Source organism: Mustela nigripes, chromosome 1, assembly GCF_022355385.1.
Source record: "Mustela nigripes isolate SB6536 chromosome 1, MUSNIG.SB6536, whole genome shotgun sequence".
In the NCBI taxonomy this organism is placed as follows: domain Eukaryota; kingdom Metazoa; phylum Chordata; class Mammalia; order Carnivora; family Mustelidae; genus Mustela; species Mustela nigripes.
Genome location: NC_081557.1, coordinates 50970019 through 50993842, shown reverse-complemented (window position 1 = coordinate 50993842; position 23824 = coordinate 50970019). Strand labels below are relative to the sequence as shown.

At 55.1% G+C, this 23824-nt stretch overlaps 1 protein-coding gene across 6 annotated transcripts in view; it reads left to right on the top strand.

Moving 5' to 3' along the window:
* Positions 1–23824, top strand: part of GDPD5 (glycerophosphodiester phosphodiesterase domain containing 5) — an 83368-nt gene that overhangs the window by 50333 nt on the left and 9211 nt on the right. For all 6 annotated transcript variants that reach the window (XM_059411044.1, XM_059411064.1, XM_059411016.1 and 3 more), the window contains 8 exons: positions 5692–5795; positions 9547–9640; positions 10269–10328; positions 16456–16554; positions 16884–16977; positions 17315–17460; positions 21869–21951; positions 23209–23359. In XM_059411044.1, the coding sequence (XP_059267027.1) occupies positions 5692–5795; positions 9547–9640; positions 10269–10328; positions 16456–16554; positions 16884–16977; positions 17315–17460; positions 21869–21951; positions 23209–23359 (831 nt within the window). The remainder of the gene's footprint in view (positions 1–5691; positions 5796–9546; positions 9641–10268; positions 10329–16455; positions 16555–16883; positions 16978–17314; positions 17461–21868; positions 21952–23208; positions 23360–23824) is intronic.

Sequence of the window (23824 nt, the reverse complement as noted above, 5' to 3'; positions counted from 1 at the left end):
AAACGCATGTCTTCTCCTGGTGGCCAGTCTGGGGTCCGAAACCAGTGTTGCTGGGCTCCCAGCGGCAGCGTGTCCCTATCCGGCTGCTGTCTCTGAAGGAAGGACGTTCAGTTCAGAGGGAGAGCACCCACCCTTGGAGCTGCAGGAAGAGACACAGGGCGGGCACCTCTCCTGGAGGCTCAGAGGCAGTCTCTGCCCAGGGAAAGGGGGGTGGGTGGTGACAGCTGGGAAACAAGAGGCCAGCACCCAGTGCTAGCTCTGCCGTCCTGTGACACTGAAGTCTGTGGGCAAGCCAAGGCTGGCTTCTGGACCCTGGGTGGTGGGGAGTTGGGGGTGGTTGAGGGGGTGCATCCTGGCTTGGGGCTGCAGCGTGGGGCCAGCAGGGGCCTGAGGTGAGCAGCAAGCTGCAGGGCCTGGGCCCACACTTCCTGTGCAGGGGATGTGGCTGCAGCCCAGGCTTTGTGGCTACGTGAGACCCTGCTGCTTACAAGCTCTTTCAGCATGGTACGTTTTTCTCTGAAGGCAGAAGGCTCTGGGGTGGGCGGGACAGACACGGAGAGGGGTGAGGAGAAGACGTGACCATCAGCAGGAGACAGCGAGGAGGAGAAGGGGCCTCTGGGAAATTGGCACACTGTGGCTTGGTGCGAGATGGAGGGACTGGCCTTCTTGGAGGGGAGCGGGGGACAAGCATGGGAGGAGATGAGGCAGGGGGCATGGGGCTGGATGCCCTGGCCTCTGGGGCTGGGGCCTCTGTGGTTCTCTCTCCCATTGCTGCTGGCTCAGGGATGGAGCAACCTAGTGAGCTCACAGCCAGGGCCTGGCCCCTTCCCAGCTGCTCTCCTCTTCCCCTTGTGCCCGGTCAGTTCAGGGACTACCTGACCTTTGTTCTGCTCCGGCGGCTAGAAGGTTCTGAAGGAAGGCGGCTGCGTATCACAGGACCTCCTTCCCTTGGTTCCTGGAGGCCCGCGGCCTCAGCCTGAGGCTACGTCTGGGTTGGTGATGACCTTGTCCGCTACTGGCCCAAAGCCTCTCTGGGTCAGTCATGCTGGCACCCTCTTCTGTTCTTTACACAAGGTCCGAATGCCACCTGTGCTCTGTGGGCCCAGGTCACACAGACCTAGTTCAGCCATCCCTGCCCTAAAGGAGTCCACAGCCCAGGGAATGGTGCCCTTTTATGTACCTCCCCTGTGCCACTGACATATACTCAATATCAGTCCTGCAAGGTAGGGGGTTATTTTCCCATTTTGCAGATGAAGAAACTGAGGCCCAGAGGGGTTCACTTGCCCAAGAGGCAGAGACTGGTCCATCTGCCTCCCGAGCCCAGGCTCTTTTCATCTCCAGATTTCAGAATAGGATTGAAGGCCAAGTTGGTGGGTACCGAGAGCCTGTGCAGAATTGCTCAGGAAAAGGTCTTCAAGGGCTGGAGGGATGGGGGCGCTCCCTGAAGGAGAAGGAGTTTTGGCCCAGTGTGGAGCCCAGGGAGAGAGGAGCGAGGAATCGCAGTGACCCACACTGGGCAACTATACCAGGCAACAGTCCCAGCTGGCAAGGGTGGGTTTGGGGGGAGAGCTGTGCAGGGCTGGCTCTCAAAGGGGACCCGCAGAGGACTGCCTCCATCAGGATGCCTGGGTTCAATCCCACCTCCAGCTTCCCCTACTAGGTGACCTTGGGTATGTCGCTCAACCTCTGACTCCCCTCTACTCATGCGTATTTGAGCCTTGGTGAAATTAACAAACGGCTGCCCTCCTGCAGGGCCATGTCCAGGGTCTGCTGGGAAAGGGCCATGATAAAAATACATACTGATGGTAAGCATCATGAGTGCCCCTTCTTAGTGATGGGGTCCACTGCTCGCTCAGCTGTATGTATTGGCCCTTCTCCGAGGCTTGGGGTCTTCATTTGCTCTTGGATGGGGATAAAAACTCACAGATAGAGACCCCTAAGCCCTGTGCAGACTGGGAGAGGTGAGGGAGGGCCAGCAGGTCCACCATCCCTCACAGCTGGCCGTGACCCCGGAGCGCGCTCCTCCCGGGAGGAGGCCCAGGCCTCTCTCCTGTCGTAGCCCCAACAAGGGATCTGTGCTGCTGTCTGGAGCCCCTTTGTTGGTGGAGCTGCTGCCCGCCTCTTCCTCCGCCAGTTCCTGGCCTTCCCTTCCCCTTTCTTCCAGCCCCTACCATCCAGATTTTTCCTCTGATTGTTCTTACAGTGACCTGCTACCTCCCCACTGGGATTGGGCCTCTCCATCCCCATCTATGGGCTCCTTGTGGCCTTGGAGCCCCCACCTCCCAGCTCCCAAGATTTTCATCTCTAGGTGGCCCCCACCCCCAGCTCATGCCTGGTTCTGGTAATGGGGTTCCTAGCTCCTTGTTGCTTAGGCCTGGCCCCCATCTCCTCCGTACCCTGGGTGTCTCACCCACCTGCCATCTCAAGTTTTCTCATCCGGGACCCTGTCCAGGCCCAGGGCAGGGCAGTTCCTCAGTCTTGCTCCGTCCTCCCTGCCCTGCTGTCAGGATATGGCCAAGTGGGACAGTGGTCCTGAGTGCAGAGGGCTCCTGTCTGCTGTGGGCCCCCCAACCTCTGTGGTCTCCCTGGCCATCTGTTGGAATTGCCCCCGGGTCCTGCATCGAACCTCACCCTAGGCCCCCTTCCCAGCCTCTGGAGTGGGTTCTCTAACCTGCCACGGTCCCTGAATTCAGGTTGCTTGCCTGGGATAGGACCCATCATCGGCTGAGGCTCACCCCTCACCCAGAGCCCCCTCAGAACCTTGTCTATGGACCACAGGTACAGCAGCCTTGCCCTTGCTGAGGTGGACGATCTCTGTGGACAGATGTCCCCCCCACCGCTGGTGGCTGGGGCTGCACAGAAGCCCACGGGCCCCTCTGTGGGGGATGGGTGGTTAGCCCCCCGTGAAACCTCTCCTGGGTGGGAGTCCTCATGCCGGAGTGGGAGAAAGGGTCTTTCTCAGCTATCGTTTCCTTATCAAATCTTTCTTACGCTCCCACCCCACCCTGGAAATGTGAAGACCACCCAGATCTCGAAGGCACTTACGGTGGAGCAGAGAAGACCGACAGAGGCAACTACAGAGCTGCAGGGTCTCTGCCCAAACAGACATGGGGGCCACGGTTCTGGAAACTCTGTGGAGAGGAGGTTCTCCCTGCTGGGACAGGGAAGGCTACAGGGAGGAGGAAGGTCGCCATGTGAACCAGAGAGGGCTTGCCTTCTAAATGGAGGATATGGCTTTGTGCAGAAGCATGAATGATGCCTGTGAGAGCCTGTGTGAGGAACTGGGGGCTATTTGGTGCGTGGCCTCTAAGGCCCAGGTCGGGCACAGAGGACAGCTGAAGTCCGTGAGACTCTTGAGCTGGGGCATGACCAGAGGTGGCTCAGTCTTGGAAGACCAATGTTTAAGCTGGCCTGGGACCAGCCAGCTGCACTCTGCAGGAAATTGGGGGGGGGGGGGGGGGGGGGGGTTGGCGGCGGCGAATGAATTCATATTTGTGAGCAAATGAGGACTGGAGGCAGCAAGAAGAACTCTGAGGAAGTCGAGGCCCAGGGGATGCTAGGCCTGCCAGGCTGGGGTGCTGGCTCTGATGGGACACTCCATAGCCCTCAGCCCCCATGGCTGAAGCCTGGCCCTTCTCTGTTCCCTGGAAGCATGCCAGCCGTTCATGGGTAGCTGTCAGGGTTCTGGTGCTCCAGGAAGACCCACGGCTTGCCCTGCTCCCATTTGGGGTTTCTCCATTCCTAAGCAAAGCTGAGCCTCATGGGCCTGGAGCCAGGGCTCGTGCTGCTCTCTGTCTGGGCGGGACAGACACAAGTTCTCACCCGTCTGAGAAGCCACCACCTCCCCACTTTCAGGGAGCTATGACCTCCACGGCTCTGTTTATGTGTAAAGTGGGGCAAAGCAAGGCAGCCTGAGCTCTGCATGTGACAGTGAGTGGAGGAAGCTGCTTTCACTGTCACCCAAACTCAGACCCTCTTGCCCAGGGCGAGGCGTGGAGTGGGTTCTGGGAGTGGAGCGTCACAGCGCCTCTGGGTTCCAGGGCCTTTCCTGTATGCCTGGGAGGTAGAGCGTGCTTGAAGATGCTGCTGGAGCACTGACGGCTTGCGGGCCTGGTTCTGAGCACTTGGCTCCTATTATCTCATTTAATCCTCTATCGACCCATGGCGTATGTACTCTCACTGTCCTCGCCACACACGCGAATAAACTGAGGCACGGAGAGGTTATGCCTGTGCTGATACAGCTTGGGAGACAAGAAGTCTGGCTCCAGACACTGTACACACAGCCTCTCCATGGTGGTGTCTCTTAGTGGCACAAGATGGAGGTGTCCTAGGCAGTGAATGATCTTTCCCTCCTCTTGTACGTGTTCCTACTGCAGTCATAAATTATAAGGGCATGTATCCTTGCAGACCCTGCAGTTGATCAGGAGATCTGGTCCCAGGAGCAGATTGCGGGGCACAGGGCATGAGTTTAAAGACAGGGGCTCTGATGCCGCGGGAGGGAGCAGTGTGGTGGTGGAGGTGGAATCCAGGAAGACTTCACAGAGGAACTGACATGTGCGCTGACTTGAAAGGTGAATCGGAATGTCAGGCTAGTAAACCAGGGTGAGAGAACCGGTAGAGGAAGGGGATGCAGCTAGGGAGGTAGGTGGAACACCCCCCAGAGGGGCCTCCCTGTTTGGCTAAGCAGTGAGGAGCCATCAAGAGGTCATACCAGGGCTAGAGCCATGCCTCTGGGCTAGAAGGGTTAAAAAAGCCTAGAGGAGCTGCTGGGAGCCCACAGGAGTTCCGGGTGGTGGCCAGGCAAGAGATGCCTCGGCTACCAGAGCCCTGCAGCTCCTCAAGGTGGGGGTGGTCTTGGTTCTTTCTCTTCTGCACTGACTTCCTGTCACCCGCTACTGGATTGTTCTGATGACCTCAGCAGTTTCCCGGAGAGCAGGATGTTCCCAGCTGGTTGTGCTTCTGAGATAAGGGGACAGACGAAAGCAGGCGTATACCTGAGGGCCCAGCTGGAAGTGCCTACAGACCTCTCCGGAAGCAGCAGTGTCGGGGCCTCACCCCCATCCCTGCAGGAGACGGGGGGCTACATGGCCCAGGTCCGAGGGGCCAGCACCTGGTACGGGGGGCAGAACCCTGTGCTTCAAGTCCAGAGACCGGGGCACTGGTCTTTATGTCTCTGCTGGCTTGCTGTGTGACTAGGACAAGTCACTTTACTTCTCTGGGCCTCCGTGCGTCAATGGGGAGCATGGAACAGAGGTGGGAAGGAACACTTGCACTGCAGGTGTATGTGGGAAGGAAAGGTGAGGGATGTGACCTCACAGACTGCAGAGGACCACGCCAGTGCAAAGGCTTAGGGCAGACATGGCCTTTGCTCCTGGGGGCCATCACCAGAATGCGCATACTGCTCCTGGAAATGGGCAGAATGGGCAGAAATGCTCCCTGGAAAAGCCTCAACCGAAGGGGCAGAGAAGATTCCTGGGGCAGACCCCTGACTCTGATCCTAGCTCCCTACCATTTTATGGCTTTGGGCGCTGTGGTATTGGGCAGGTTGCTTCCTGCTCTGAGCCTCGGGTCCCCATGAGGACAAAGAGGCTAGTAATCTCTGCCTGGCAAGTGTAGCCATAAAGGGGGAGCCAGGAGGAGCATTCTAGGTGCTCTGACCTCATTTGACCCTCTCCTTGCTCTGTCTTCCAGTGGGAGCGCCTCTGGTTCCTGCTTCTCACCTTCACCTTTGGCCTCACACTCACCTGGCTGTACTTCTGGTGGGAGGCCCACAACGACTACGATGAATTCAACTGGTGAGTGGGGACAGGGAGGACAGGGACACAGTGCCAGGGCCTTGGGCTGGAACTGGGGGGCTCTGGTTTGAACCTGTCTCCCAGGCTGGCCCTCAGAGCTCTCTGTGTGGCTTTTGGGGACAGAGTCCTCTGGAAGGCACAAAGGTCTACAGGAGCGGAGACCAGCTGGGGAGAACACAGCTTCCTCCCTTGTGTGCTTTCATGGGAAATAAGAACGGAAGACTAGGGCAGGGCTCAGCCGGGGTCTGGGGCCTCTGGACCTCATTGTAGATAAGAACACCAAGGCCCAGAAAAAGACCAGGGCCTCAGCAGGGGAAATGATCCCAGATCCCAGGCATCTGAAATCCCTGTGCAGGACCTTGGGCTGGGCAGGCAGATGCTATGGTTCCAGGATAGCTCAGTGTCCTTTATGGGCATGAGCCTCAGGTCCAAGGGCAGGGCCTTCTGAGGCTCGTACCTAGATACATAAGGGAACCTGCTTCTTCCTCACCCCTTCCATGGCCTACCTTTGTCAGACAGTGGAAGGCACGAGCAGGGGAGCAGTTTCCCTGGGTTCTAGCGGGGCACTCCCCCATAGATAGGTGTGGAAACCAAGGCCCCAGGTCACGCAGGTACTGGGAGCAGAGATGGGGCTTAGAAGCCAGGCCTCTTTGCTTGCCATCCCCTGCTGTCTTTACCTTCCTGCTGGATATTCAGCTCAAACTCCGTTCATTGTGACCATGAGCACACTCAGCCGAGGCCCTCTTTTATTTTTATTTTATTTTATTTATTTATTTTTAAAGATTTTAGTTATTTATTTGACAGAAATCACAAGTAGACAGAGAGGCAGGCAGAGAGAGAGAGGGAAGCAGGCTCCCCGATGAGCAGAGAGCCCGATGCGGGACTCGATCCCAGGACCCTGAGATCATGACCTGAGCCGAAGGCAGCGGCTTAACCCACTGAGCCACCCAGGTGCCCAGCCAAGGCCCTCTTAAGCTCAGTTTCTTCTTCCGTGAGATGGATTAACTACCCCCTCATCAGGTCTTTCTTTTTTTTTTTTTAAAGATTATTTATTTATTTATTTGACAGACAGAGATCTCAAGTAGGCAGAGAGGCAGGCGGGGTGGGTGGGGGTGGGCGGGGGGGGAGGAAGCAGGCTTCTTGCTGAGCAGAGAGCCTGATGCAGTGCTAGATCCCAGGACCCTGGGATCATGACCTGAGCCGAAGGCAGAGGCTTTAACCCACTGAGCCACCCAGGTGTCCCTCATCAGGTCTTTCTGAGGCTGGAACGAGACCATGGCCATGGGAGGGCTCAGAGATCCATGTCACCCTCAGGGCCGCTTCCTGGGAGGCCGGAGCTCTAGCTGGAAGGCGGCCATGAGGTTAGAATGTGGGATTTCTAGGGCTCTGAGCTTCTGATGGTCTGTGGTGCTAGGATTCTGGGCTGATCCTATTAATGAGCCATTAATGGAGTCTGGGGATCGACTCTCCTCTGCACGGCATGAGGCTGTGGCCCTATCATTAATGAGTACAATAAAGGATGTGCTGCTGTCCCCCTGCAGCCTGGCAAGATAAGCCTGGGTCCCAGAGGTGGCCTCTGGCCTTTATTAAATGCCATCAATCAATTATTCATCCTCCCTGGTATCCAGAGCATAGGCCGTGTAGTGCATGGCTGGAAACGTTGCCTGCTGGCCCTCCACGGCAGACCCTGGACAGTTCTGAACTGGAGGGTTGCTGCCTGGGAGATCATTGGGTCCACCCCCGTCATGTATGGATGGGGAAACTGAGGCCCTGAGAGGGCAGCACTCACCCGCAGCTGCAAAGCCAGTTCGTGCCAAAACAGTTTGGGGACTGTCTGAGGGGACTGAAGCTTAGAGAGGTTAAGTAAACTTTCCAGAGTCCCACAGCAAGATGTGGGCAGATCTGGGACAGGGACTTGCGTCACACTGTCCACAGAAGTTCCTCACTCTGCCCAGGAAGTAAGTGCCCTGTTACAGGGCAGTTCAAGCAAAGGATGGGTGTAGGGGGAGACTGTAGGGGGAAGGCCTGCCTGGGACTTAGGGAAGGCCTGGAGACCCACAGCTCCCTCACATGCCACTGTGGTTTCTTAGAGTCAGTGCTGGGATCCAGGAGACCCTGGCCTGGCCCTCCAGGTCTTGACGGTATCTGGGGATCATTCACACAGTGAGAGGATGTGAACAAGAAGCAGGTGGTCAGGGTGGGATGTCGAGAGCCGGGGAGCGACCCTGTGGGCTGTTGCTCTCCAGGAGGGCTCCCTGCCAAAAGTAAGAGACAAGTGCCGCCAAAACCTCTTTCAGGAGTCCTTCCCAAGGAGCAGGTCCTGCCCGTCTTTGGGCCTCGGTTTCTCCAGCTGTATGGTGAGAAGAGTACACTCAGTGGTGTAAGCAGTAGGTTTTCCTCTGGAATCTGAAGATGGGGGGGGGGGGGGGGGGGGGGAAGGCAGGTGCCCCCAGCGTGTCCTCCTGGTGTCCCCTCCCAGGCCCAAGATGGCAGCAAGCCAGAGACTGACTGGTGCCGGCTCACGTTCTCTGATTACCCTCAGTGAATCGCGCCTTCTCTGAGCCTCAGTGTCCCCAGCTCCAGGGAGGTGGTTCAGTCTTTCTGGAGAGCAACTAAGCAGCACCTACCAGGAGCTTTAAAAAGGAAATTCCATTTGACCCTATAATTCTATTTGTAGGAGCCTATCGTAAGAACATAATAATACAGTGCAAAAAAGGGACGCCTGGGTGGCTCAGTTGGTTAAGCAGCTGCCTTCGGCTCAGGTCATGATCCCAGCGTCCTGGGATCGAGTCCCACATCGGGCTCCTTGCCCTCCGCAGGGAGCCTGCTTCTCCCTCTGACTCTGCCTTCCACTCTGTCTGCCTATGCTCGCTCTCGCTCACTCTCTCTCTGACAAATAAATAAAAATAAAAAAATCTTTTAAAAAAAAATACAGTGCAAAAAAAAAATTGTGTGTGTGTGTTCATTTATAAGACTGAATCATTGGAAACTGTTTTCATTAGTAGAAAGTTGGCTACATATGGCACATTAATTCAGCAGACCACATGGCTGTTCGAAAGTCACGCTTCCTCGGGGTTTTTACTGACATCAGTAAATTCTTGGGTGAATAATGAGAAGAGAATTGATTGAGTACGTACCACGTGCCTTGCCTCACTTCGTGCTCAGGAAGCCTGGTGAAGGGCACTTTGTTCTCTACATCCTATAGAAGAAGAAACAAAGGCTCCAAGAAGTCAGGGATGATGGTATCTGAGCAATCCTAGGACCCCCAAATTTTAATATTCTCACATTGAAATTGAGATCAGTGTCACAGTCAGTGGCATCTTCACCTTGGGGAAGCCTGTCCCCAAGGAACCCTGCAGAGTCCTGCAGTGAGAGGCAGAGGAGGGATTGGAACCCTCGCACCTCCCTCCAAAACCCAAGCTGAGCATATGTGCTAGGCATGACAGGGTCCTGGCTTTGCTGTTTTACAAATATATAAAATCAGGGGAAACCCATGGAAGAGAAGTCTACAGAGTCTTGGTGATGGTTCCTTCTGGGCAGTAGAATGATGGTGAATTGTTGTTTTCTTCTTTATGCCTCTGGGCCTGCCTGGGTGTTCACTGGCCTGACTGGTGAGCACAGAAACTGTGATGGTGTCACGGAGCGGTCCCAGCCTGGTCGCTGACCCTGGCCATGAGAGTGGATGGCCCGCTGGACCTCCGGGAACCTCCTGGCTCCCTGGTGCAAGTCTGACCCCTCCCCCTCCCGGCAGGTACCTCTACAACCGCATGGGCTACTGGAGCGACTGGTCGGTGCCCATCCTCGTGACCACCGCTGCCGCCTTCACCTACATCGCGGGCCTCCTGGTACGTGCAGCTGCCCGGAAGGCAGGCAGGCCTGCTCCCAGGGGGAGGGTGAGCCACCCTGGTCTAAGGGGGGAGCTGGCTTTTCCCAGGGCCTTGTAGTCTCCTGCACCGCTGGGGCTCGGTCTCAAGGTGGGAGGTCATCTGGCTTTTGCCCCATCCTGGAATGTTTCCCTCCTGACCCAGTGAGAGCCATCTTGCTGCTAGGGCCCACTGCAGACTGTCTCTTCCAGAAGCTTCTGCTTTGGTTCCTGCTCCCAATTGTCTACTCCCTCAGACTCAGGTCAGTCCCCAGGCTGAACTAGAAGCTCTCAGGGGACTAGGCTCAAGTCTGCTTCAGAATCCTGGGGCCTTGAACTCCCAAAACATTCACTGGGGACCCCAAAGGCAGCAGGGCCCAGTGAACTCTCAAGGGAGAAATTGTAGAGGAGGAAGAGCCTAGAGACCTAGAATAATCTGGGAGGTGGCCAGGCTTGGGCTAAGCTGGGCACTCCCAAGCCTACAGGGAGGGTCGGTAGATGGTTCCGAGCCAGGCTCAGAGTGGCAGCAGGCGGCAGGGTGTCTGGGAACTCATAGAAACCTTTGGGTCACACATGGGCCCTGACTGTCCCCCTCGGGGCCCCCTCTTCAGGTCCTGGCACTATGTCACATCGCTGTGGGGCAGCAGATGAACCTCCATTGGCTGCACAAGGTAAGGGCTGCCTCTGTTGGGGGGCCGGGGGAAGGGAGACGTGGCTAACGGCTGCCGCAGAAGAGGAAGAGCTTGGACGCGCCATCCTTGCTCCTCGGACTTGATACTTGTTCTAGTGGCTACTAGAGTTCCCACAGGCTGGACTCTGTTAACTCACTTCACCCTCCCAGTAGCCCTATGATATAGGTAATGTTATCATCCCATCTTGCAGTTGGGAAAACTGAGGTACAGTGAGGTTAAGAAACTTGCCCAGGGTCTCCCACTTAAAATCCTAGCCCAGTAGCTGTGGACTGGCCAGCACAGGTCACATCCCTCTCATTCTTCACTGAGCCCCCAGTGTAAAACTCGGCCCGGTGATGGGACTCCCCCCTCAGAGCCCTTCCCACCACTCCCCTTGCTCCCTCGGTGATCCCACTGCCCCAACTAGCACTAAGGCCCTGCAGGACGTGGGCCCTGCTCACACCTCCCAGCTGCTGTGTGGGACAGTCACCTCAGCTTGTGCTGCATGAGACAGCCCAGGCCTTCCCAGCACGACAGCCTCTTCTCTACTTACCTTTCTGCTCTTGCCTCCCTTTCTCTTTCCTTCCTTGGTTTGCCTCCCCCATGTACAGGCTGCTTAAGATCCCCCAGCAATGGCAGGCCCCCCTGCCACAGTCCTGAGCATCTGTGCTGTCCACTTTTGCCTGCCTTCCCCACCCCAACCCTCCCCAGTCTGGGAGCCCCCTGCAGGCCAGACAGAATTTGCCATTCTCTGTGGCCTCCAAGCCCCACTGAGGCCTGGGCCCATACATACATTCTGAGCCTCAGCCCTCAGGCCGTTCATTGCATGCCTGGTGCTGAAGGTATGTGGCTGAGGTCTGCCCTTCCTGGGACCTCAGTGGGCATGGGGTGTGGTAAAAGCCGAGCAAGAGAGCCTCTCCTTCCCCAGAGCACATGGGCCTTAGAGGGAGGCTGGACACGTCTTTTTTCCCAGAGCCTGGCTCAGAGTGAGCATGCCATTTAAGACGGGGCAGAAATGTACAGAGGTAACCATGAGTCCATGAGAGGGGTGCAGAGTGACCAGGGGAGGGGCTCACTTCCTGCTAGAAGGGGGACACGGAACAAGAACAAGAGGACAGAGCCAGAAGCTGGACTGGGCGGAGGGGAAGGTGCCAGTGGCCATCCAGGGGGACTCCAAGGTCAGGCGCTGGGGAGTCAGACCTGGCAACTGAACTCTGAGAGGCCTGAAGACTGGCCGGCAGCCCTTCCTGCTTCCTCCCACCTGTCACTCTCTCCTAAGGTCTCCTCTGGGCTTCTGAAGTCCCCTCATGGGGCACTTTCTTCTTCCGGCTGGGCAGCTGACACTTGAAAGAACTGCTCCAACTGGCACGCCAGGGGTGGGGGGGCGGCATCCACTGGGGTCACCTCCTCTAGCTCAAGACTGCTTCTCAGCAGGCCAGGTCACACCTGCTTGATCCTGGTGGAGGCCCGGAGCCAGCCCTGGGGAGCAGATCAGTACAGGGAGTCGTCCCCTGGGGCTGGAAGGATCAGATCCTTCTTGAGCACAACGGCCAGCTCCTGGGATGCCAGTCCTGCCTTCCTCTCCCCTCAGTCCCCTCCCATGAGGTCTCAGCGTGAGCAAGGTCTTTCTAGGCAGAACTGATCCACAGCTGAACCTGACGCACCAGGAGGGAGGGGTCCCTGGGGGGCTGGGAGTATTCAAGCAGGGGTCAGAAATTCTCCTGTTCTGCTTCAAAGATTCTGTCACTTGATTCTAAAATTTTAAAGAATCCTCTCCTTTTTTGTTTTAACCAATGTTTGACCACCTAATACACTGACATGGTTCAAAATTAAAAAGGAGCTAGAAAGTGTACAATGCAGATCTCCCTATCTCCCCAGAGATACTTTAAATGTGCAAATATACATGTGTATTTCCTGTTCTCCTCCTTTCCCCTAAGCAGCCTGCTCCCTCTCTCCTGCACCTTGGCCAAACCAGAGCTCCTTGCCCTTCGGGCACCGAGAGTGGTGCCATCAGTGTCCAGCCCTCGCGCCTGCCCACCAGCTCCTCCCTGGTTTCCCACACCCTCCTTTCCTCACCAGCATGGTGTGGCAGTGAGCTGGGCAGAGAGTTCTTGCGACGGAGCCTCGTTGCCCTGTGCCACAGATCCACGCCCCACAGTCGGGGCTTAGAAAACACCCTCGCCATAAAGCGTTCACCAATTTCTTTCTTGGCTTTGGCCAACCCGACGGGTGAAGATGCCGCTCATTTGAACATGCATTTGGAGTCACTTCCCTTTCCTTTTCCATGAACTGGCTCTTCCTCTCTTTTGTCCTTTTAGCGATGGGATTTGCTTTTTGCTTTTTGATTTGTAGGACTGCTTTATAGGTCCAGAAAATTAGCCATTTGGCTGATGAACTGCAAATAATTCTTCCTGATTCATCTTTTCACTGGGCTTGTATTATTGCCATAAGAACTTTTTTTATTCTTCAGTGTGTGAATATATCATCTGTTTGATGTCTCCCGGGTTTTGTGTCAGAGTTAGAAAAGTCTTTCCAGAAAAAAATGTCTCTGCTGGTATCACTTGGTAACTATAGGTTTCTACCTTTTTTTTTTTTTTTTTTTTAACATTTACCTATTTTATCTTTCTGGAAGTTATTTAGGGATATAGTATGATCTTTGTTCTTTTTTAGATGGCTTCCCAGGTCCTCTCTGTTCAGTAATCCATTCCTTCCTTCTAATTGGAGATGACACTTTTATATTAGACTAATTATTTAAATGTATTTAGATCTGGGGGCGCCTGCGTGGCTCAGTCAGTAAAGCATCTGACTCTTGATCTCAGCTCAGGTCTTGATCTCAGGGTCATGAGTTCAGGGCCTGCGCTGGGTCCCACACTGGGCAGAGAGCCTACTTAAAAAAAGAAAAAGAAAAGAAAAGAAAGAAAGAAAGAAGGAAGGATGGAAGGAAAGGAAGGAAGAAAGAAAGAAAAGAAAAGATCTTTCTGAGCTTTTTATTTACTTCCACTTCTCTCTCTGGTCTCATGCCAATATCGTCTTGCTTTACCTCTGACAGTTTGATGTTTTAATCGTTAGCTTTATTTTGAGCCTCTCTGGTTCCCCAGGTCGTGAGTAGGGCTGGCTGCAGAGCAGAGGGCCCAGGATGGTGCAGAGAGGGAGCCATTTGGGGCAGGCAGGGTACCGCAAGCAGATCTGGGTGTCCACTTGGGGACCTTCCCCTTTCCTCCCCAGTCCTCCCAAGGCTTCTGTTTCCCAGAAATAGGAGCCAAGTCCAGGGGCCCAGAAGGTAAGAAGGTCGAAGTGTGCTTGGGGCTTTCCAGTAAACAGGAAGTCCTTTCCCTGAGATGCCCCATTTCCACCCCACCCTCCACTCCAGAATTGGCTCTGAGGCCACTGCTGCGAGGGGCTTTGACCACAGCTCCCACCTTCCCAGGCTGTTCCCCGTCCCGACACTGCCATGCCCCCATCTCTGGCCTTGTCTGACTCCTCTACCACAGCGGCAGCAGCCCCCAGTCTAGGGGCTGCCTGGAGGAGGTGTCTGCCAGTGACTCAAGCTGTTAGCCCAGAAAAGAGGGTGGGGCACCATGCAGCCACACCGCCAATTACCAAGGGAGCTGGGCCCAGCCTCCCCCACACCTCCTGACCAACCAGGCCGGGGTCCCCAATTCTTCCTGGTGTCCGGCCCCCTCCCTGTCCAGCTGCTGTTCAGGAAGGCACACTTGCGCTAGGTGCTACTCCTCACGGTAGCCATGGCCTTGTGTCCTCGGCGCTCATTCTGTGTGTCTGACACTTTCCACACAGTATGTCGGTTACTCTCGGTAATAATCTTGCTCATTTGGTATAATGCCCGCTTTTTCAAATGCTACCACTAACACTTAGCAAGCATTTACTCTCTGGGCGCTGACCACTGTGCTTACTGGCACGCTACCTGCTTTCTGTCCCTTGTCCCCATACCCCTTTCAGGTGGACACTCTCTCTTCCCATTGCACAGCTCAGAAGATGTGCTTCGGGAGGCTAGCCTCTCCCCGTAGGGCTGCAGAGTTGGGGTCTGACTGAAGGATGGGACGTGCAGAGCCCCAAACCCCAGCCTGCCATGAGGACCACAGAGCCCAGCATCTAGCTGCCCCTGGGAGGCCGCCCTATGACCCCTCTGCAAGCCTGGTTTCCAGCCCTTTGCTGCATGGACAGGCTGCCTGTGTCCCTGTCCCTTCCTCTGTCCTCTCAAACCACAGTCCTACTTGTGCAGAAGACCAAAGACCGCTTTCACAGGAGCCGAGCAGGCCATCCCTGGGCCTTCTGCATGAACTCTATCCTTTGCAGTCAGATGTGAGGAACAATGGTCATGTTGGGCATCAGTGCTATTATTGTAGCTTCAGGAGACAGAGGGGTGGGGGGGACCCCACAGACACTGAACGCCGCAGTAACGCCTCTAAGTATAATGGTTGCCACGACAGCAATGGCAAGACTAGGAGAGAATAACAATTTTAATTGTGCTAGGATTATGGGAAATCAGCATTACTGCAAGCCTTTCCACTAACAGTTAAATGTAGTAAGACTGTCAGAAGCAACCCTCCAGAGACCTTTGCGGTGTGCAGGGCTGGCCTGGAGGGGGCAGCGGGGCGGGGGGCAGAGAGCCTGTGTGTGGAGGAGGGATTCTCAGGGATGGCGAGCACACCCCTGGCCTCCCTCCACAGCAGTGTGACACTCCAGAAAGAGCACAACCTCTGGGACAGGCAGGATGGGGTCTGCTTCTGGATCTGCCCTTCAGAACTACACACATGCCAGCTCTTCTGCTGAGCAGTTTCCCTGCGCATAAAATCAGGGTGATCATGACCTCACCCGGGACATTAGAAGAATAAACACAAGGAAAGCAGGACATCCCTTCCCTGGCCCCGGGCACACAGGCCCTCTGACTACCTGTGCCTCCCCTCTTCCCATGTCCCCCAGGCCAGTACGTTACAGCCATAAAGACCCCCACCCACCTCAGCCTCATCACTGCTGCTTATGGGAATGTTCATCTCCGGGCTGATGGGCTGTAGTGCCAAACCTCCAAAGGAAAACTTAATCCCAGGAGAAATGAATCTTCCCTGCCTGGCAGGGGACAGAGATGGATCCACCGCTGTCTGTGCCCTCACCATCCGGGCTTGTTCAGTTGGTGGAGGGCTCTCAGAAGGCTGCTGCCTTGAGGAAGGTGCTACAGGAAGGGGGACAGTGGGGAGACAGCAGCTGTAGGGCAGGGTGGGGCCTTGACTGGCGCATTATGGAGCAGGGGGTTGGGGGATTTGGGGAAGAGGTGTGACTTGAGCTTTAAGGTGCCAGGCTTGGCAGTGAGGCAAAGGTGGCTGTGCGGGGGGTGGGGTAGTTAGATACTGGGCTGCGCTTAGTTTTGGGGAGCATCTGGCTTTGCATGAGATGTTCCATACTCATCTGTCCCCGGAGCTCTCTGTCCTGTGGAGGTCCTGTGTTGTCTTCCCTTGGAGTCACACTTCTTGCTTCCTCCAGGAGGCAGCTCAGAGGGCAGCACCCCCACCCAAGCCAAAGCTCGGAGGTGGGGGCTGGGAGCAAGCCTTGGCAGTTGGGCCGGTGGGGCTGCACACCGGCTCACTCCAGCTTGCTCCAACCTCCGGGGCTCTCAGCTCCTGCTGGGGACCCAGCTCTTCCACCTCTGGCCGCATGGCCTGGACAAGTCACCCTTCACCCCAAGAGCTGCTGGCTGGGCTAGGAGAGTGACCGGCTGAGTCCAGATGTCCCCACTGGCCGAATATCTTCCCTCATCACACCCTCAGTGGGGCTGAACACTGGGCTGCGCCTCTGCCTCCCCCCAGCTTCCTCCCACCTTCTCTCCTCTCCAGCCTCCCTCCTGTTCGCTTGAGGTCCGCTAGCCTCCTCCTGCCTCTGTCCCTCACTGTCGCTTCTGGCTGGCCGGCTCTGGCTCTCTTACAGTCATGCCTCTTCTCCACTTCCCCGCCTCCCTGCTTTGTGGGTCTCTCTTGCACTCTCCATTCCTCCCTGTGTCTGTGTCTCTCAGCCTCTCCCGCCGCCTCTGCTCCCCTCTCAGACACACTTGGGGACACTCTGGCTGTCTAGGCACACCTGTTCTGATCCTCTTGTCTGGTGACTCTTCCCCTTCCAGATAGGGCTGGTGGTCATCCTGGTGTCCACAGTGGTAGCCATGTCAGCCGTGGCCCAGCTGTGGGAGGACGAATGGGAGGTGCTGCTCATCTCCCTGCAGGTGAGTGGGGGGTGGGGTGCTGGGCAGCCGCTTCCTCAGAACCTTCCAAACAAGGCCTTTTCATGGCTTTTTTTTTTTTTCATGCCTTTTCATGGCTCACGTCTCTCCAAAGGCCCAGAGGGAGTAGGGAGCTGTCTGGGTCACAGAGTAAGTCAGAGCAGGAAGGAGGCTACAGCTTGGGGTTTCTGCACCCTGAGTGTCCTCCACTGAAAAACGGAGACAGAGTTGCCTGCCCCATGGATAGAGACAGGCTATCAGGATGCTGGTGACCAGAGGAAATGGACATGGCTGCGAGCCAATGGTCCCTCTTGCCCCTTCCCATACACAAGGGCACAGCACCATTCTTGCACGTCGGGGCCCTGGCCGCCATCACTGCACTCTCCTGGATTGTGGCAGGACAGTTCGCCCGGGCAGAACGGACCTGTAAGTATGACTACCTGCCCTCACCTAGGTGGCCTGGGGACAAGGTGTTGCTCTCGGCGTGGGGGGTTTCTGGTTCAGAGTGGCCCACACATTCCACCGAAGGCTGCAGCCCCAGTAGGCCCTTCAGGACTCCTCGTCTGCATGCCTGTCTATGTGGGAGTTAGAAGTCAAGCTCACCTTCCCAATGGCAGCTGCCCATGGTGCAGGGTCCCCAGAGAGTGTCTGGGTCCTGACAGGTGGAGGGAAGAAAGGTCCAGCATTCCCCACAGTTCGTGGGTGGGCCTCCTGGGAGCCACACGGCTCACCAGACAGCCTCACTCACAGCCTGTGTCTGCAGCCTCCCAGATGGCCATTCTCTGTACCTTCTTCGCCATTGTGTTTGCCTTGTACCTGGCACCTCTCACCATCTCCTCTCCCTGCATCATGGAGAAAAAGGACCTGGGCCCCAAGCCTGCCCTCATCGGCCACCGCGGCGCCCCCATGGTGAGTGCCACCTGAGGGTCCTAACAGAGTTGGGGGGAGGAGCTGCCATTCTGGGGGAGACAGGCCAAGACTAGCTCCTTGTAAGGAGGACCTTGTAGGGAAAAGGACAGAATAAGCATAGTGTAGCAACCGTAGTAATCCCTTCCAGAGGGTATGTGGGAGAACTGGTGGAAAAGCTAGGGAGCTTAGATGGGACTGAATCCTGAAGCATCCTGAAGGCATCTTGCTAAAAATATTTAACTTTTATCCTGAGGACCCTGGGGAGACACGGGAAGGCTTCAGGCCAGGGACAGACCGGGCCAGGTTGTGGGTTGGGAAGGCCCAGGAGAGAGTGCCGGGTGTGGGGAGAACAGCAGGACCCTGGGTTACAAGAGCCAGAAGGAACACCTTCCAGGCTGTGGGGGCCGGAGGGGATGGGTGCAGCTCAGAGCCCATTGTTAATCGGAATGTAGCTGAACAGGGTTGAAATAGAGAGAGGAAGAAGTCAAAGTCCGAGCCCTGTGACCCCACAGCAGACCTTCCACTTGAGAGGACGGGTTCAGAGGCATGCTCCCTTGGTCTTTTGGCAGCTGTGGGAGCCTGGATCAATCCCTATCTGCTCCGTGCCCATTTCCTCATCTTGTATCCTGGGCTAATGGAAAGTGTCTGGGCCGTGTGAAGTAGGACTTAGCACACGTGAAGGGCCCGGCTATGATCCTGGTGCACAGACAGTAAGAGGGAGACATTCCTGCTTTCTGGGGCAGGCCCTCTCCCTTCTCTGGACCAGGGGTTCCTTCAAGGACACCCTGAACTTGTGGTTCTTAACAGAAGCAGTACCACTTCCCACCCCCAGGGAGCGCTCAAGGACTTTGTGAGAGCTTTTTCTTGGTTTTTGCAGTGATTCAGAGTTCCATGATGTTACTGAATTTCAGGGTAGTCAAGGTGGCCTCACAAAGTAACTTTTAAAAAGGAGGTGTTGAGTCCAATGGGGCTGTGAATCACCCTTAGGTTCTTCCTCACTACCTGTGGTGAGTGTTACTGTGCCCATTTTCTAGGTAAGATTCAGACACCTGTGCCCAAACTGGACCCTGGAGTCCTCCCAACATATATCCCTTGCTGGTCCCAATACCTGGAGGAAACTAGCTAGAAAGGCCATGGCTGTGGAGTCAGAGGGATCTGGGGTTGGGGTCCAGTTTTGCCCCATGTTGCCTGTGTGTCTCACCAGTCCCCTCTGAGATTTATGCTACAAAGGATCATGAGCAGAGCTTAGAAGCACAGCCCCCTCAGGTGGGTGGAGCCCAAGATTACAGGCCCTCCTCCATTCAGGACCCAGATCACCCAAGCTCATGCCCTGAAGGGGTGGTGCTCAGCCAAAGGGAAGGAGCCGGGTGGCCCCAGCATGGATTATTTTTTTTAATGGGAAAATTTTCTATTATTTATAGAAGTTGCAAGAATGGTATAAGGAATCCTAGAAAGAAGAATAGTATAATGACTCCAAGACCACATTCAACACTTATCAGTTCTCTTGCCACTCTCGTTTCCTCTATCTCCCTTTTTTCTTTTCCACAATATTTTATTTTTAAGATTTTTAAAAAGATTTATTTATTTTAGAGAACACAAGTAGGAGGGACAGAGGGAGAGGGAGAGACAATCCCAAGCAGACGCCACCCTGAGCACTGACCAGATGCAGGGCTCGATCCCACGACCCCAAGATCACCACTTGGGCTGAAACCAAGAATTGGATACTCAACTGACTGCACCACCCAGGCACCCCTATTTTAAGATTTTTTAAAAAGTATATTTATTTAAGCAATCTCTATACCCAATGCTGGTTTTGAACTCATGACCCTGAGCTGCATGCTCAGGACACCCGGGTGGCTCAGTCAGTTGAGCATCGGATTCTTGGTTTTGGATCAGGTCATGATCTCATGGGTTGTGGGATCAAGCCCCAGGTCAGGCTATGCTCTTCCCTCGGCATGGAGTCTGCTTGGGATTCTCTCCCTCCACCTCTCCCTCTGCTCCTCCCACCCCACACCCCGTGTTCTCGCTCTGTCTCTCAGAAATAAATAAATAAAATCTTTTTAAAAAGAAAGCTTCATGCTCCACAGACTGAGCCAGCCAGGCACCCCTCTGCTGTAATATTTTAAAGCAAATCTCAGCTATCCAGACATCATATTGTTTTGCCTATACATACTTCAGGATGGATCTCTAATCCATAAGGACTTTTTTTGTTGTTGTTTTAATATAATGACAACTACAATGCTGCTGTTACATCCAACCAAATTAATAGTAATTCTTTAATATTATCTTATACTGCACCCATGTTTAGCTTTCCTTTGTTGACTCAAAAGCTCCTTTTTACAGCGGAGTTGTTAACAATCAGGATGCAAACGGGGACCACATGGCGCATCTGGCTGACACATCTCCCAGCATCTTCTAGTATATGGTGATCCCCCTCCCTTTTTTCCATATGCTGTTTATATGTCAAAGAAGTCATTTCTCCTGTAGAATTTCCCACGTTGTGCCTCTGGCTGATCACGTCCCCAAGGTGGCTGCAGAATGGCTGGCACACGTGTCTGACACGGCCCCATGTGTCACTGTGCCTGCATGTGTGTTGGGGTCTATACCCGAGTGTGTCACTGCTTCTGGACCCATGCATCTGGGTGTGAGAAGCCTGAGTGCACACTGCTGTCTCTGAGAGGGCATCTGTGTGCCCTTGGGTGTATGGACCCGTTTGTGACAGCCACCCCCACATATACATTCCTGACAGCAGAATTCCAGCTGGGCTTAGGTCTGAGGCATGTAGGGATGAAGATTCACCCTGAAATCACACACAGGTGTGCTCCTTGGAGCCCTTTTGGGGTCCCCAGGCTGGCCAGGGAGGGCTAAGTTTCCACAGCTCTTTCTCCAGGGGCCAACCCCTACCCCAGGAGACCTGAGTTTACAAAGCCTCTGCCCTTCCCCCTCACTGCCTCTGCTCCCCGGGAGTATTTATTGCCCCTGCTGTGCTCCTTTGTGTCTCCCCATCTACCTTCTGCAGCTGCAGCCCACAGGGGAGCGCTGGCACCCCTCAGGGGGAGGCCTGGCTGCAGGGCATTTAGAGGCTGGAGGGGCAGGAACTCCACCAAGTCCATGCCTGTCTCTGATGTCTCTGAGGCCCTGTGCCACCTCTGCCTCCGAGTGGGGCCTCACACAGCCCACCTGAATGGGGGAAGGGAGCCCTGTCCTCCAGAGCTGCTCTGCCCCAAGGAAAGAGGAAGAAAGGAGCTCAGTTATAGAGACTGCTGCTGTCTCTCTTCTCTCCTATGAGCTCAATAACATTAGCCTGTTTTACAGATCCATCCTGAAGTATGTATAGGCAAAACAATATGATGTCTGGATAGCTGAGATTTGCTTTAAAATATTACAGCAGAGAAGCCAAGGTGCAGAGGTGAGGTGAGAGGGAAGTGGAATCATTCCTTCTCAGCCCCACAGCCCTTGCTGTACCAGGCTACCTCCCAGAGGAAGGGGATGTGTTACGTGTGGGAGCAGCACGGCCAGAGGGAGAGAAGAAGGGCACAAGTGTGTCTTGGTGGGAATGAGATCGGCCCATCCCTTACTGCCAGACCTCCCTTCCCCTTCCAGCCTAGCCTGTACTGCTCTGGCTCCTAGTCCAATCCTTGGTATGGTCGTGACCCCCAGTGGTGACACAGGGTATGACAGGGTCTTCAGACCGAACAGACTAGGGAGGGACACTTGGAACTCTGACTCCCAATTTGAAGGACAAGTGAATTCAGAGAACACTGAATATCACCCCCAAGGGGAAAACAGGGAAACTGAGGTCCATAGGAGAAAAAGATGCACCAATGGTCACAAAGCTATGGCAGGGCCAGGGCTAGAACCAGAATCTTCTGATTTATATGCTATAGGATTAATAGTAGTCCCTTATCAAGCACTTACTGCATATCAGGCAACATGTTGGGGGCTTATAATCCATGGAAACATCTAGGAGATGGTCTTGTCATGTCTGTACAGATGCAAAAACTGGGCGCCCCATGGAAACTGCCATCCTGAGTACCCCCTCCTCTCCCTCTAGGATCTCCACCCAGACCCCGGGGGTAACCAGGAGGAAACATGGCTTGCAGCTCCAGTCCAAGACTGCCACAAGGCAGAGAGCTGTATAAGAGCCTTCACACCCCCACATTTATGTACATCAACACTAACCAGCTCTGCCTCCTCCCTCACCAACAAAACCTGTAAGGCAGGCACAATTTAACAGATGAGGAAATGGAGCCTCAGAGAAGCTGCATGGGTGCCCAGGGTCCCACAGCTACTGCCTGGATGAGCGGGAACTAGAAGCAGGCTTACTCCAGCCTCCTGACACACAAGTTTCTGCATCAGCGGGGGAGATGTGTATCAGCTAAAATTTTGGCTCTCCTCTCCTGCCCAGCTGGCCCCAGAGCACACGCTGATGTCCTTCCGGAAGGCCCTGGAGCAGAAGCTGTATGGGTTACAGGCTGATGTCACCATCAGGTAGGTGTGGCTGTTGGGAGGACCACAGTCCCCCATTATCCCTGCTGCATCCACATTTGGGACTCTGCTGAACCTCAGGTCCCAGAGCTTCAGAGATGGGAGGGCAGAGGCTTGGATAAGCCACTGAGGGCCCACACCTTGTTTGTGCCAAATGCCAGGATACAAAATAGGGAGACAGATGGGTGCTCATGGTTCAAGCAGAGGTAGGGGAGTGGGATCTAGAGTCCTGCCACAGATGCAGTCAAAGGAGAGGCCAGCTGTATGTGGCTCAGCAAGACGGAGCTCAAACACAGGTAAGGGAGATAAGCACACGCAGAAGGAGATAGTCACTGTGATGTTCAAAGACCACATAAAATGACTTCTGTGTTCTCAACATAGAGATTGCAAAAGCACCTATTAGTACAAAGATTGAGAATTCATAGCCATCTCACAACAGAGGAGCTCTGAGAATGGGAAAGTGGGGACTACCACCTACAGTTTACACAGGTGGTGGAGTGAGTGAGGGCACCACGCGTGTGAGGCTCTGAGTGCAGACACCACAGAACTGTGTGTTCATCACCTTCCAGCAGGTGGTGGTAAGATGCCCTGAGGAAGGGGGCCATGCATACCTCTTCTAAGAAACCACATGGGCTAGGGATGCCTGGGTGGCTCAGTTGGTTGGACGACTGCCTTCGGCTCAGGTCATGATCCTGGAGTCCCAGGATCGAGTCCCGCATTGGGCTCCCAGCTCCATCGGGAGTCTGCTTCTCTCTCTGACCTTCTCCTCGTTCATGCTCTCTCTCACTGTCTCTCTCTCAAGTAAATAAATAAAATCTTTAAAAAAAAAAAAAAAAAAGAAACCACATGGGCTACTGGCAGCCCCAGTGGGGTAGAGGAGGAGGGCGGTAGAGGGGAATGTGTCCAGAGGGCCTGCATTTGTCCTGTCCTATTATGGCATCACATGGATTGGGTTCTCATCAAGTTCTACCACTTCCCGCGCTAGTGGGCTTAAGCTAGATAATTGCCTTTCCCATTGTCAAATGAGGTAGCACCTTTCTGCTATCCCACTCTAACCCTCACAAAAAGCCAGAGGGACTCACCCCATCCACCTTGTGCACAGAGGGAGCCTGAGGCCCAGAAAGAAGCAAAGCCCGCTTGGGTCCCATGGGGGCTGGTGTACGTGGGTGGGAAGGAGTGTGTGGGGGTTGGGGAGGGATCACTGGCAGGCAGGTGAGGGACCTGGGTGGACAGTGACTTGGGGGTCCCACCTTCCCGCAGCCTGGACGGCGTGCCCTTCCTCATGCACGACAACACCCTACGTCGAACCACCAACGTGGAGCAGGAGTTCCCAGAGCTCGCCCGCAGACCCGCCTCCATGCTCAACTGGACCATCCTGCAGAGGCTCAATGCTGGCCAGTGGTTCCTGAAGGTGTGGCTCTACCTGTCCCAGCCCTAGGCATGGACCACACAGGCAGGACCCCACGGAATGAGGGGGCCAGGGGTGGCCAGCAGCTCAGAGGACCGCTAGTACCCTAGCAGCAGGGACTTGCAGCCAGGCCAGTTAGAGGCCTGCTTGAGCTCCCGCCGCTGGAGCCCGAGTGCCATGTGGCGTGGTCGTCACTGCTTGTTCTGGTTCTATCTTCCCCGTCAGAAAAAGTTGACGGCAATGATGAGAGTTAACAGGTAAAAACTGTGACTTTGTGAAACTCCAGAGGGAGACTGGTTCCTATGAAATGCTACTAAAGGAGAATGTGCAGGCGTCTGGGAGAAGTCCCAAGCAAATGACTTCCAGAAAACCGGGGTGGCGTGGGTAAGCTAGGGTTGGGGTCTTCTAGACGCCCCCCACAGGGCCCCAGCCAGAAGATCACCTGACCCTGTGCCCCAGCAGCCCCTC